The following is a 14,855-nucleotide window of genomic DNA, read 5'->3' as shown; positions in this document are numbered from 1 at the left end:
AAATTATGCCAAACATATGTGCGTTCATCTGAGATGACACGCTGTGGCGACCCCGAAAGCGACTAGCCGAAAGAAACTATCTTTAAAAAGCAAAGACCATCTCTGAAAATTTTGTGTTTTTAATAGGACATGTTGCTAGCCAACATGAATTTATAAGAATACAAAGCAGACTACAATCATAATGTGACGAGAGATACTGGTTAAAATAAACCATTTTAAACCAGGAAAGAAATCCTAAAATACATCATGCCTCTTCTGCTTTTCAGACCCCCACATCCCCCCTCCAAATTTTGCAATTTTATGCCACCATCTTGATGTTATGAAAAAGCTGAATTCTTTATTTTAAGATGCCACCACCTCCTTGAGCTTTGAGAGTAGTGTACCCTTTCATTCCAATATGCCAACGCCACGTGGAGGTTATGAAAAAGGTGTAGCCGACACATTCATTCCAATAAGATAGGGGGTATGTATGACTGACTGTATGTATAGTTGTCCTCATAAGTTTAAATAACGTCGCAGACTTTGTGAAATATTTTTTAAAAATACGACTGCTGACTGAGCAACAACCATCATTAATTTCTCTCTGGTTATGGTTTAGTGAGAATGCTTTTCTAAAAACCTTGACATTGTAATTTGAATCCCATTCAAATAAAATTGTTTTACATGGCCCACATTGTTTTCTTGAAAGAATTGTACATGTATATTAAAGAATTTGCCTGGGTAATCAAACGTATGAGTACAACGGGTTTCTCATTTACAAAATAAAAGTAGAACTGAATTTCAAAGTAAAAGCTAGTAAATTGAAACTATTACACGTTCAAATAAAGTGCTTAAGTTCAGAATAATTCTTTGAAAAAAAACTAACAAGATACAGATAATACTGATCATTTCGATAGAGGCAAAATCATGCATTGTAAAATGGCATTACAGGGGTACAAGGGTTTTCCACAGTTTTGAGGGCATCTCGTGGGGTACGTTTTATACACAAGATATTACAGTATTATTCTCACTTTTATATCGTAACATGTTTCTGATTCAAATCTTATGAACATTTTTCTAATAAAAATCTTTTTTTACATCCTATTTTGGTTTTGCAATTGTCCCTAAATTTTTTTCGTTCTCATTGTGATTGTGTTTTTCTTTTCTATTATTCCTTACCGCCTGTCTAGGCTCTTTTAGTGCTGCATCAACCAGACTCCATTGAACAGTGGAATCCTGATGCGCCGATAGAGACTTTCTGGGATATCAGGTATTTTGAAATTGTATATAGGGGGATTGGGCATGTACAGTGCCGTGAAAAAGAATTCACACATGTGATTTCTTTTTCGGTAGTTGTTTTTTTTTTTTTTTTTGCATATCTGTTACGTTTTTCAAACCAATTTTAATTTCACTCAGGGACTATACCATAAAATGCATATTTTGTTAGATGTTTTTCCGAAAAACCCAAGTATTTATGAATTAAAGTTTGCGAACTTTGACCTAGTTTCGTGTGGTTTACCTCTGACGTCATAACTAGGACTCGTGTCTTTGAAATGGCTTCCTCGCTTGTACCATAGCTTGTTGACGCCGAAGAAAAACCCATTTGTTTCAAGAATTTCTCAGTAATTGCAAGCTAAAATGAATCCGTAACAATGGTGAAGAAGCGTGTGTTCCTATTTTGTCGCAATTCGAATTATTCTGGTCACAGTTTACATTATTTTATTTTTATTACATTATATTATAAAGACCCCAGCCTCAGAAGACTGTCATGTTTGTGGAAACGAGAGCTAATTTTTCCAAAGCCAGTCAGCAGTCAGTCATATGCAGAGAACATTTCACCCCGGACTCTTTTACTGGTGGACTCATGTCTGAGATAGTTTTTAAATGTTAAAACCTGGATCAGTGCCTACCATACAGCCAGTTCCGGCACCTGAACAGGTCAGTGTTGCTAAAGGGACCAAACGTGAACTTGGATCAGTTGCTGAACCTGGGCATGATCCGACAAGCTCAAAACACACACAGACACCACCACCACCACAGAAAGTACCAAAACTGTGAAGAGCTTTTGTGAAAAGACAAGGTGCCGAGGTATGTTGATCATCTTTTATCTCCTGAAAACTTTGAACACTGTTGACATTGTTGAATGAAACCAGCATGTCGTTCTTGGCGGAAAAATATATTTTATTACAGCAAATCGTTTGACCATTTTCTACTAGAAAAACAGGATATTGTATACAAACCTTTTATTATTTAACAATTTAAAGTGCCACTGACACCTAAAACATGAAATTTAGTATGTTGTTAACCCAAAAAATAATCAGCCAGAATGGAATTATCCGTTTGTTCACAGCATTTTATTTTTTTTCATCACCTGCCATGAAAATTCTGTCAACTGTTTTGAGTTGAACAAGAAGCTGGAAGTGTCTTTACCTCTTGTACCGGTGAGAAATTACCTGTTTTTTTTTTTACTGCGTGTTAGCCAAAATGCCGGCTCGTTGTGTTGCTGAATTTTGCTCGAACACTCGGGAGGATGGATTCACTGTTCACACGTTTCCAAAAAACCCGATTCGTCATGAAAAATGAATTGCACAGGTTTGTGTGTGCCAAATGACAGGTAGGTGTGTATAGAGTAATTAAAAATATAATAATAATCAGGGGGTGGGGACTAATTTGTCTCACTGTATATAGCATATGTTATGTGTGAATTTAGAATAAATCCCCTTAATCAAACAAGCAAATATAACAAGGCACTTGTATTGCGTTGAAGACAATTTAATCACACACAATACAATACAACACAAAACAAAACAAAATAGAAAACCGTTCTGACGCTTTGTGAAAAAGTAATTGCATGAACCTCATAATGGATTGTGCCACCCTTGGTAGCAATAACTGACATAAAGCGTTTGCACTAATTTGTGATGAGTCTTTCACATCCCTCTAGAGGAATTTTATCCCACTCTTTGCATAATTATTTTAACAACGCCGTATTGGGGGTTTTCTTGCAGGAACTATTTGTCATACCAAAACATCTCAATTGGATTCTTAACCACACTTTTACTTGGCTATCAAGAAACCTGAATTTAAAAAAAAAAAAAAAATTCAAGCTATTCAGAGGGACTAGCTGGTGTGTTTTGGATTGTAGATCCAAGAGCGCTTAAGTTTGAGGGCATGAATTGATAGCTGGACGTTCTCCTTCAGGATTTTCTGGTACACAGCAGAATTCATCCATCCATCAATCACAGCAGAATATCAGCCCCAGACCATCACACTGGCACCACCATGCTTCACTGATGACATATTGTTCCTATCAAATGCTGTGCTATTTTTACGCCAGATCTAACACGCTGCACTCATTCCCAAAAAGTTACATTTTTCATCCGTCAGTCCACACAATGTTTCTCCAAAAGTCTTGAGGATCATCAAGATGTTTTTTGTCAAATGTGAGACACAAGCCTTTGTATTTTTGAACTGACAGCATAGGTTTTCACCTGGGAACTCTCCCATGCATACCATCATTGGCCAGTGTCTGTCTTATGATAATGAAAACAGACCTTCACTGAGGTCAGCGAGGCCAGCTGGTCTTAAGTGTTGTTTGAGGTTCTTTTGTGACCTGGATGAGTCGTCGTCGCACTTTTGGAGAAATTTAGTTGGTTGTCCATTCCTGGCAAGGTTTGCCACTGTTCCCAGTTTTCTCCGTTTGTGGATAATGGCTCTGACAGTGGTTTCATAGAACCCCAAAGCCTTGGAAATTGCCTTGTATCCTTTTCCAGACTGATTTCAATCACTTTTTCTCCCTCACTTCTTCTTGATTTTCTTTGGATCGTGGGATGATGGATTGGTTCATAATCTATGAAGCAACTTCTCGTTCTTTGACATCTTCTATTCAAGTAATTTCTTGATTCTAGTATGGTTGGGTGTGGCTTGTAAAATTGAACTCACCTTACCCATATGTGTAAGTCAAGTCAATGATTTTTTTTTTTTTTTTTTGCCTTACTAGATTGAATTTTTATTTGAAAACTGCATTTTATATTTCCTTAGGTTGTCTCTGAGTGATCTTAAAATTGGTTTGATTTGAAACCCATGGTGGGATTGATATCTAAAAAAGAAATAAGAAGGGGGAAAATACTCTTTCACAGCACTATACCTGCCCCTTTGTATTACAAAATATATCCTCCTTTCCTTTCGGCTTGTCCCATTAGGGTTCGGCACAGCGTGTCATGTTTTCCTATCTAAGCCTATCTCGTTCATCTTTCTCTGTAACACCCACTGTCCTCATGTCCTCCCTCACAACATCCATCAACCTTTTCTTTGGTCTTCCTCTCGCTCTTTTGCCTGGCAGCTCCATCCTCAGCACCCTTCTCTCAACATACTCACTCTGTCGCCTCTGGACATGTCCAAACCATCTAAGTCTGCTCTCTCTAATCTTGGCTCCAAAACATCCAACTTTGGCTCTCCCTCTAATGAGCTAATTTCTAATCCTATCCAACCTGTTCACTCACAGCGAGAACCTCTGCATCTTAATTTCTGCTACCTCCAGTTCTGCTTACTGTTGTTTCTTCAGTGGGACCCACTCTAATAAGTTCATAATGGCCGGCCTCACCACTGTTTTATAAAGTTTGCCCTTCATACTACCAGAGACTCTTCTATCACATAGAACACCAGACACCTTCCACCAACTGTTCCACCCTGCTTGGACCCGTTTCTTCACTTCCTTACCACACTCTCCATTGCTCTGTATTGTTGACCCCAAATATTTGAAGTCGCCCACCATCGCTATCTCTTCTCCCTGTAGGTTCACTCTTCCCCCTCCGCCCCTCACATTCATGCGCATATATTTTGTTTTACTTCAGCTACTCTTCATTCCTCTCCTTTCCAGTGCCTGCCTCCATCTTTCTAATTGTTCCTCCGTCTGCTCGCTGCTTTCACTGCAGATCACAATATCATCTGTGAACATCATAGTCCAAGGGGATTTCAGTCTAACCTCATCTGTCAGCCTATCCATTACTATTGCAAACAGGGGCTCAGTGCGGATACCTGATACAGTCCCACCTCCACCTTAAATTCTTTTGACACACCTACGGCACATCTCACCGCTGTTCTGCTGCCCTCATACATGTCCTGTACTATTCTCACATATTTCTCCACCACACCACACTTACGCATGCAGTACCACAGTTCCTCTCTTGATACTCTGTCATAGGCTTTCTCTAGGTCTACAAAGACACAATGTAGCTTCTTCTGACCTTCTCTGTACTTTCCCGCGAGCATCCTGAAGGCAAATAATGCATCTGTGGTACTTATTCTACGTGTGAAACCATACTGTTGCTCGCAGATACTTCTGTCCCGAGTCTAGCCTCCACGACTCTTTCCCATAACTTCATAGTGTGGCTCATCGTCTTTATTCCTCTATAGTTTCCACAGCTCTGAACATCGCCTTTGTTCTTAAAAATGGGGACGAGCACACTTTTTCTACATTCTTCTGGCATCTTTTCTCCTGCTAGTTTTTATTCTATTGAATAAGTTGGTCAAAAACTCTACAGCCACCTCTCCATATTACTTCCATACCTCCACTGTTATGTCATCAGGACAAACTGTCTTTCCATTTTTCATTCTGTTCAGTGCCTTTTTAACTTCCCCCTTACTAATTATTGCCACATCCTGGTCATTCACGCTGGCCTCTTCTCCTCTACCTTCTCTCCCATTTTCTTCATTCATTAACTTCTCAAAGTACTCTTTCCATCTACTGAGCACACCACTGGCACCAGTCAACATATTTCCATCGCTATCCTTAATCACCTTTACTTGCTGGACATCCTTCTCATCTCTATCCCTCTGTCTGTCCAGCCTTTTTCTCCTTCTTTCGTAACCAATCTGGTGTACATGTTGTCATATGCCTCTTGTTTAGCCTTCGCCACCTCTACCTTTGCCCTATGTAGCATCCCAATGTATTCCTTCCGGCTCTCCTCAGTCCTCTCCATCTCCCACTTCTTCTTTGCTAATCTCTTTCCTAGGAGGACTTCCTGTATTTTGGGGTTCCACCACCAAGTCCACTTCTCCTCTTTCCTACTAGAAGGCACCCCAAGTACTGTCCTGCATGCCTCTCTGAGTACCTTGGGAGTAGTATTCCAATCTTCTGGGAGCTCTTCCTGTCCATCTAGAGCCTGTTTCACCTCCTTCCGAAAGGCCACACAACATTCTTCCTTTCTCAACTTCCACCACATGGTTCTCTGCACTACCTTTGTCTTCTTAATCTTATTACCCGCTACCAGAGTCATCATACGCACCACCATCCTATGCTGTCGAGCTACACTCTCCCCTACCACTACCTCACAGTCAGTAACCTTCAGATTACATCGTCTGCATAAAATATAATCCACCAGCATGCTTCTACCTCCACTCTTGTCGGTCACTCTATGTTCCTGTCTTTTCTGGAAATCAGTGTTCACCACTGCCAATTCCATAATTTTTGCGAAGTCCATCACCATCTGACCCTCAAAGTTCCTTTGCTGAATGCCGTACTTACCCATCACTTCTTCATCTCGCTCCTGTTTCCTTCGCCAACATGTCCATTGAAAACTCCACGTATCACAACTCTAGGTTGTGTTCAGGACTACTTTGTCTAGTTCCTTCTAGAATTTTTCTTTTCAACCCGAGGTCACATCCTACCTGTGGGGCATAGCCGCTAATCACATTATACACAAAAACCCTTCCTTTAAAATTACCCGACTCCATTTGTCTTCCCATCTATTCCATAATAAAATAATTTAAATCCTGCTCCTAAGCTTCTACCTTTACTCCCTTTCCACTTGCTCTCAACGATCCCCAATACATCAACCTTTCTCCTAATCATCATGTCAACTAACTCCTGAGCTTTTCCTGTCATAATCCCAACATTCAAAGTCCCTACACAAAGTTTGTAGGGTCTGTGCATGCCTCTTCTTCTTATGCTGATCAAGCCGCTTTCCTCTTCCTTTTTGTCTTCAACCTACATTATCTGAATTTCTACCAACGTCTTGGAGATTAACAGTGTCGGGGTCGGCGTAATTAGCCCTGGCCACGACCTATCAGTTATGGAATTCGTTTGATGAACGCTCATATATGTTTGGCACAGTTTTACGCCGGATGCCCTTCCTGCAGCAACCCTCTGCATTTATCCGGGCTCGGGACCATCTGACAGAACACAGAGGAATTATGCCCCCCTTTGGGCTGCAGATAGTCAAAACAAGCAATCAAATAAACACATTCAGCACATAAGGGCCACAAATCACATTTTACCTGTGTGAAAATATAAAGAATATGGCGATTTAAAGGATATGTAGACGAAAGGGATTCAAACCACAATGGCCCTCACTCTAGTAGTTGAAGGTTCAGTCCACGTTCAATGTTCGGTCCTCGTTGTATACTTTGTTGGTAATGTTGTTAGCGCGCTACGCTAGCTTAGGCCGAGCAGTTTCAACGCGAACGATATGGCACGAATTTGGGTACTAAGATAAGACTTGTTAAATTTCCTATTAGTCCTCACAGCCCTCGTCGTACAAGTTATGAAGTTACTCACGTTTGTTTCTTCAACTGCACAGTTTATTCACAAACACGTCTCGTTGTTAGCCAGCTAAGCTAAGTAGTCTGGGCCTATAACCAAGTTTAAGTTGACGTTTCTACTTGCACAACTTCCTACCCAGTACTCACAGTCCTCGTTGTTCACGAAACGTAAGTTTTGCCAGTCGTATAAGTACTATTCCGGTCAAAAAATATATTACTGGTGAAATGTCATTCAATGTTGAGGAGGCGTTTCGTAACCTGAATTTTTCATTACCACTATATTTTTCCCCTACATTTTCTTACTCATTTCTTACTTTAAATCATGTATTAATTGATGCACGGAGTTTACTCTGCCCAGCATATATAGTTTATATTTACATTTATGACCTTTATCCATTAGTTCACAGGTGCTGTTCCTTATCTGCCGTAAACTGATTGGACAGCAGATGGTCAATGGCACTGAAGTTCTGAAGTGGTTCCGAGAGATCCTCATTTGCAGGAATAAGTTTCTGCTCAAAAACAAGGTACTGTCTGACCTACTGGAGCACCAAACAACTCACATTGTTTGATCTGCGTCTTCGGTGGTATTATTCTTCAGTGAAAACTAACAGTACAGTCCATCTTTTGGGAAGTAATTTAACATTTCTAACTGAAATACAAATACATTCCGTAATTTGTTGTGTATCATGCACAATTTTTGACTACGCAAAACCTTCAGTATCCAGTAGTGTGTAGTATAGAGTGAAGAAAATAAGTATTGGAATACCCTGCTATATTGCAAGTTCTCACACTTAGAAATCATGGAGGGGTCTGAAATTTTCATCGTAGCTGATGTCCACTGTGAGAGAGACAATCTAAAAAGTATAACCCAGAAATCACAATGGATGATTTTTTTTTAAACGATTTGTGTGATACAGCTGCAAATAAGTATTTGAACACCTGTCTATCAGCTAGAATTCTGACCCTCAAAGATTTGTTAGTCCGCATTTAAAAGTCCACCTCCACTCCATGTGTTTTCCTGAATCATATGCACCTGTATGAGGTCGTTAGTTGCATGAAGACACCTGTCTACCCCATATAATCACTAAGACTCAAACTTGTAACATAGCCAAGACCAAAGAACTGTCCAAAGACACCAGAGACAAAGTTGTACAACTCCACACGGCTGGAAAGGGCTACAGAGAAATTGCTAAGCAGCTTGGTGAAAAAAGTTCCATTGTTGGAGCAGTTACAAAATGGAAGACATGATGAAACATGAGCACGTAAGGTACACAAATCACATATGACTCGTGTGAAAATATAAAGGATATGGAGAATTGAATCTCAATCGGAGTGGAGCCCCATACAAGATATCACCTCGTGGGTTCTCAATGATTCTTGGAAATGTGCGGAATCAGCCCAGGAATACACTACAGGATTTGGTCAATGACCTGAAAAGAGCTCGGACTACCGTTTCGAAGGTGACTGGTGGTAATACACTAAGACGTCATGGTTTGAAATCATGCATGGCAAGGAACGAACCAGGACATGTCAAGGCCAGTCTTAACTTTGCCAATGACCATTTGGATGATACAGAGGAGTCAGGGGAGAAAATTTTGTGGTCAGATGAGACCAAAATGGAACTTTTTGGTCGTGATTACTCTAACCGTGTTTGGAGGAAGATGAATGATGAATTCCATCCCAAGAACACCATCCCTACTGTGAAGCATGGGGGTGGTAGCATCATGCTTTGTGGGTGTTTTTCTGCACACGGGACAGGACAACTGCACTGTATGAAGGAAAGGATGACTGTGGCCATGTATTGGGAGATATTAGGGAACAACCTCTTTCCCTCAGTCAGACCATTGAAGATTGGTTGTGGCTGGGTCTTCCAACATGACAATGACCCAAAGCACACAGCCAAAAAACCCAAGGAGTGGCTCCGAAGCATATCAAGGTTCTGGCGTGGCCAAGGCAGTCTCCAGAAATAAACCCAATAAAAAATCTTTGGAGGGAGCTTCAACTCCGTGTTCCTCAGCTAGAGCCTGGGAACCTGTCTGTTCTAGAGAAGATCTGTGTGGAGGAGTGGGCCAAAAGCCCTCCTGCAGTGTGTGCAAACCCGGTGAACAACTACAGGAAACGTTTGACCTCTGTAATTGGAAACAAAGGCTACTGTCCCAAATCTTAACATTAGTTTTCTCAAGTGTTCAAATACTTATTTGCAGCTGTATCACACAATTGAAATGGTAAAAAAAATCATACATTGTGATTTATGAAATTTTCCTTTCTGACTATCTCTCTCTCTCTCTCTCTCTCTCTCTCTCTCTCACAGTGGACATCCACCCACGATGAAAATTTCAGACCCCTCCATGATTCCCAAGTGGGAGAACATGCAATATAGCAGGGTGTTCAAATACTTATTTTCTTCACTGTACAAGAGTTTAGGAAAATGTGCCAGCTTGGATGAAAAAAAATAAATCTTCATAGGTCATCAGTTGGGATGATAAATTCAGTTCTGATTCCAGAAATATAAAGATATTGTTAACCCATAACAAGATGTAGAGTTGGAATAAAATGTTTTATGTTTTGTTCTTTTAATAATGACATCACCAAGCAGCGTCATCGTATTTCCAGCATAGCTGGCATTGACATAAGCAGTTCTATACAGTGGGTACGGAAAGTATTCAGGCCCCCTTAATTTTTTCACTTTTTTACATTTTAGCCATTAGCTAAAATCATTCGTTGGTTTTTCCCCCTCAATGTACACCACAACACCCCATATTGACTGGAAAAACTGAATTGAAATATTTGCTGATTTATTAAAAAAGAAAAAACTGAAATATCACACAGCCCTAAGTACTCTTATTTAGACACTTTGCTTAGTATTTAGTGCAAGCATTTTTCGAGCTAATAGACCCATGAATCTTTTGGGGAATGATGCAATGAGTTTTTCACACCTGGAATTGGGGGTCATCTGCTATACCTCCTTGTCTGTTATGTTGGATGGTGAATGTTGACAGCTATTTTCAGGTCTCCAGAGATGGTCAATTAGGTTTCAAGGAACAGCTTGTCCAAACTAATAGGAATGGGAGCTCACATTAAAAGTTAGTAGATGAGGGTTCAGTGTTTTTTTTTTTTTTGTTTTTTTTTTTTTTTTTTTTTAAATGCCAGAGTTGTCCACAGATTTCACCAAAAAACATCTCTAAATTGGAAAAGTATTTTCGAAATTCCGATTGGCCGATTTTTGTGAAAAATAATTACAAACAAACAAGACAAAAATAGCATGATGTACAATGTTCAAGCCTGTGCACTTGAGCCAGAATACACACAGCCAGCACTTGACGTGTTGGAGATGGCGCATGGCACTAACAACTAACAAATAACAGTCCCATTATTTGGACAAGCGAAATTTGATGCTTTTCTGAAAAGTTGGTTTCGATGTCTCAGCCTCTGGCAAACGACTGCAGCGGCTGTGGAGGGGTGGTGGTGTTTTCACTCGTGGATCGCCATAAATAGTAACCAGGAAGTGTTGTGTGCTCAGAGCCAACAAAGTGAGTATAACAGCGAATCGATGCTCCGTGTTATTACTAATCCCGCCATTGAGCAAACAAAATAACAATGTTTAAGCGTTTGAGCCAGAATACACACAGGGGGAAGTCGACGTGTTGGGAGGAGCGTGGTGCTGACGACAAACAATTACAGTCCCATTATATGGACCGCGGAGATTTGAAGCTTTTCTGAGAAGTTGATTTCGATGTACAGAATTTACAGCAGGCTTGGGCAGATTTTTTTTTTTCCCCCCAAGTTGTACTTTTCAAGCACCCTGTTTAGACTTTGACAGAGGATGGGGACATAAGGTCTCAGCCCGCTGCTTTGTTTAGCTTTTGTTTGAAGATCCGCCTCATTGATGGTCAATGGTGGAATCAAAGATATTTAAGTGGTCGGTGGTGTGACCTGGTAGGTGTGTGGAGTCAGTGTCCCTTTCAAAACTGCAGTAAAAGCTGTTCAGGTCATCAGCCAGCCCACAAGTGCTGTCTACCTGAGGGATCATCGCTTGTAATTAGTGAACGATTGTTTCAGACTGATTTGGAGTCATTAGCGATATCCAATTTTGCTGTATCATCCCTCTTTGCAATGTTAATTTCTTTGTCGTCTGGTTTCTACTGCGATTGTAGAGGGCCCTTTCCCCACTCCGATATGTGACCTCTTTAGTCTGGCGGAGTTGCCTGAATCTTATTTAATGTTTGCAAAGTTTTTGTTGGTAGACACACTTAATCGCAGAATGTGACATACACTGTGACCATGTCCGTATATTTATCTTGCTGTTTGCTAATTTTCCAAAGATACTCCAGTCTGTGCAGTTGACAGAGGTTTTAAGTTCTAATTTTGCCCCATTGGTCCACTTTTGGCAAGTTGGTCTGCACAGACTTTGAGGCAGGATGGGGACACAAGGTCTGGGCCCGGCGCTTTGTTGATCTTTTGTTGTTAGAAGAGCTGAGTCACGTCGCTTTCATCTATCTTAAACGGTGCAGCAGCTTGGTGGGTGCGTGGTGTTAAAGTGTCCTTTTCAAATCTGCAGTAGAAGCTTGGTAAGCAATTGGTATTGATACCCTTGGCCAACCTGGTCGATGTCTGTTGCTCAGTACGCCAGTATTTTTTTTTCATTTTGTTCACTATCCCCAATGTTTGTGTGATAGCTCTGGTTGATTTTCCCTCTTCCCTCAGCTTCAGAATGGTTTGTCTTTGGGAAAATAGTTTTCTGGTCTTCATGTTTGCCGAACAGCAATTTTTAACAGGTAGAACACAACGCTAATGACAAACAATACGTTTAAAGTGCTACTGAAACGTAAAGCATGATTTTTAGTACGTTTTTAATTTAAAAAAAAAAAAAAAAAGGCAGCCGGAATAGACCCATCCATTTTTTCACCACACATCATGATGTTGTCGTATATGGATTTTTGCATCTCCCCCCAGGAAAATCGTCTCGAGGCATTTGTGTTGGATAAGAACCAGGAAGTGACATTTTTTGCAGTAGCGGGGTCCATTGTTTATATTGTTTTATACCTATTGTACTATTGTAATTATTTTTTTCATCGTGTTAACCAAAATGCCGGCACGTTGTATTGCTGGATTTTGGCTGAACACTCGGGAGGATGGATTCACTCTTCACTCTTTTCCAAAACACCCGGTTCGTTATGAAACATGGATTGGACAGGTGCAAAGGACGAGAGCTTTTGTGGGTTCTAAATGACAGGTCGGTGTATATAGAGCTATTAAAAAAATTGTTGTGGGGGACTAATTTGTCTCACAGTTTATAGCATATGTTGCATGTGAATTTAGAATAAATCCCATTAGTCAAACCGGCAACATATAAAAAGCACTTGTATTGTGTTTAAGAGAATTTAATCACACACAATACAGTACCACACAAAACAATAAAATAAAAGTACGAAGACAGTTTATAGTAGCGTGTAACGTGAGCGTATAGTAACGTATAGTCACCACTTCTCAAACTCTCTGTCCGCGTAAGACGGCGTACAGTGAAGAAAATAAGTATGTGAACACCCTGCTATATTGCAAGCTCTCCCACTTAGAAATCATGGAGGGGTCTGAAATTTTCATCGTAGTTGCATGTCCAATGTGAGAGCGATAATCAAAAAAGAAAAATCCAGAAATCACAATGTGATTTTTTTTTTTTTTTTTTTAAACGCTTTGTGTGAAACAGATGCAAATAAGTATTTGAACACCTGACAAAACCAATGTTAATATTTGATACAGTAGTCTTTGTTTGCAATTACAGAGGTTAAACATTTCCTGTAGTTGTTCACCAGGTTTCCACACATTGTAGGAGGAATTTTGGCCCTCTCCTCCACACAGATCTTCTCTCGGTCAGACAGGTTTCCGGGCTGTCGCTGAGAAACACGGCAGCGGTCATCCTCTTCTTAATACAGTCCAGTCATCCTGTCGCATGTGCAGAAAAACACCCCCAAAGCATGATGCTACCACCCCTATACTTCACAGTAAAGATGGTGTTCTTGGGATGGAACTCTTCATTCGTCTTCCTCCAAACACGGTTAGTGGAATTATGACCAAAAAGTTAAATTTTGGTCTCATCTGACCACAAAACTTTCTCCCATGACTCCTCTGTATCATCCAAATGGTCTTTGGCAAACTCAAGACGGGCCTTGATGTGGTGGTTTAAGCAGAGTAACGTCTTAGTATATAACCAATAGTCACCTTGGAAACGGTGGTCCCAGTTCTTTTCAGGTCATTAACCAAGTCCTGTTGTGTAGTTCTGGGCTGATTCTTCACCTTCTAAGGATCATTGAGACCCCACAAGTTGATCTGTTGCATGGGGCTCCACTCTGATTGAGATTGACTATCATGTTTAACTTCTTCCATGTTCTAATGATTGCTCCAACAGTGGACCTTTTTTCACCAAGTTGCTTGGCAATTTCTCTGTTGCCCTTTCCAGCCATGTGGAGCTGTACAATTTTGTCTCTGGTGTCTTTGGACAGCTCTTTGGTCTTGGCCATGTTACAAGTTTGAGTCTTACTGATTGTGTGGGGTGGACAGGTGTCTTTATGCAGCTCACGACCTCACAAAGGTGCATCTGATTCATACACACACATACATGGAGACGAGGTAGACTTTTAAAGGCGGACTAACAGGTCTTTGAGGGTGAGAATTCTAGTTGATAGACAGGTGTTCAAATGCTTATTTGCAGCTGTGTCACACAAATAAATCGTTAAAAGGTCATACATTGCAATTTCTGGATTTTTGTTTTTAGATTCTCTCTCACAGTGGACATGCACCTATGATGAAAATTTCAGAACACTCCATGATTTCTAAGTGGGAGAACTTGGTATATAGGAGGGTGTTCAAATACTTATTTTCTTCACTGTAATCCTCTCAGAACAAAATAAAAGACCCACGTCATAATAACTTCATAAAGTAGGTAAATCAGGAGTGCTCAGTGTGTCGATGTGTGCGGGCCGGTGTTTGTGTCATTGTTCGACGGCGTTTTTATCTGCTGCCGTTAGCCCAACGCGGAGGCAGATCAGCCGGGGATGTGGTTTGACTGCGTGTAAGGAGGAGAAAGTAGCCCCAACCCCACCCCACCGGCCACCGGTGTCTGGGCACCCCTCAAGTAGTTACTTAGCCCGGCATGGGTCCTTCCGAGTACGCTACATACACAAGACCTGTAAAAGAGTTAGAAAATCAAACAATTATAGGCCTGTCATTTTTAATATTTCATCGTGTTCCTCGTCTGTCTTTCGGGGAGTCTGTTATTAGTGAGAAGTGATCCATATATCATGTAAATATGGCTCGAAACGATAGGGTAATATAGCCCC

The 14,855-nt window shown here is 40.7% G+C and overlaps 1 protein-coding gene across 8 annotated transcripts in view; it reads left to right on the top strand.

The window, feature by feature from the left end:
• Nucleotides 1–14,855, top strand: part of nf1a (neurofibromin 1a) — a 261,091-nt gene that overhangs the window by 94,758 nt on the left and 151,478 nt on the right. For all 8 annotated transcript variants that reach the window (XR_009795929.1, XR_009795928.1, XM_061826400.1 and 5 more), the window contains exons 15-16: nucleotides 1,170–1,249; nucleotides 7,922–8,045. Coding sequence is in view for 6 of the 8 variants with exons in the window: in XM_061826400.1 (XP_061682384.1) it covers nucleotides 1,170–1,249; nucleotides 7,922–8,045 (204 nt within the window). In the remaining 2 variants the exon portion in view is untranslated. The remainder of the gene's footprint in view (nucleotides 1–1,169; nucleotides 1,250–7,921; nucleotides 8,046–14,855) is intronic.

The sequence above is a fragment of the Syngnathoides biaculeatus genome, chromosome 8, assembly GCF_019802595.1.
Source record: "Syngnathoides biaculeatus isolate LvHL_M chromosome 8, ASM1980259v1, whole genome shotgun sequence".
NCBI lineage: Eukaryota > Metazoa > Chordata > Actinopteri > Syngnathiformes > Syngnathidae > Syngnathoides > Syngnathoides biaculeatus.
The sequence above is the reverse complement of the archived record's forward strand: the minus strand, read 5'-3'. Positions and strand labels throughout refer to the sequence as shown.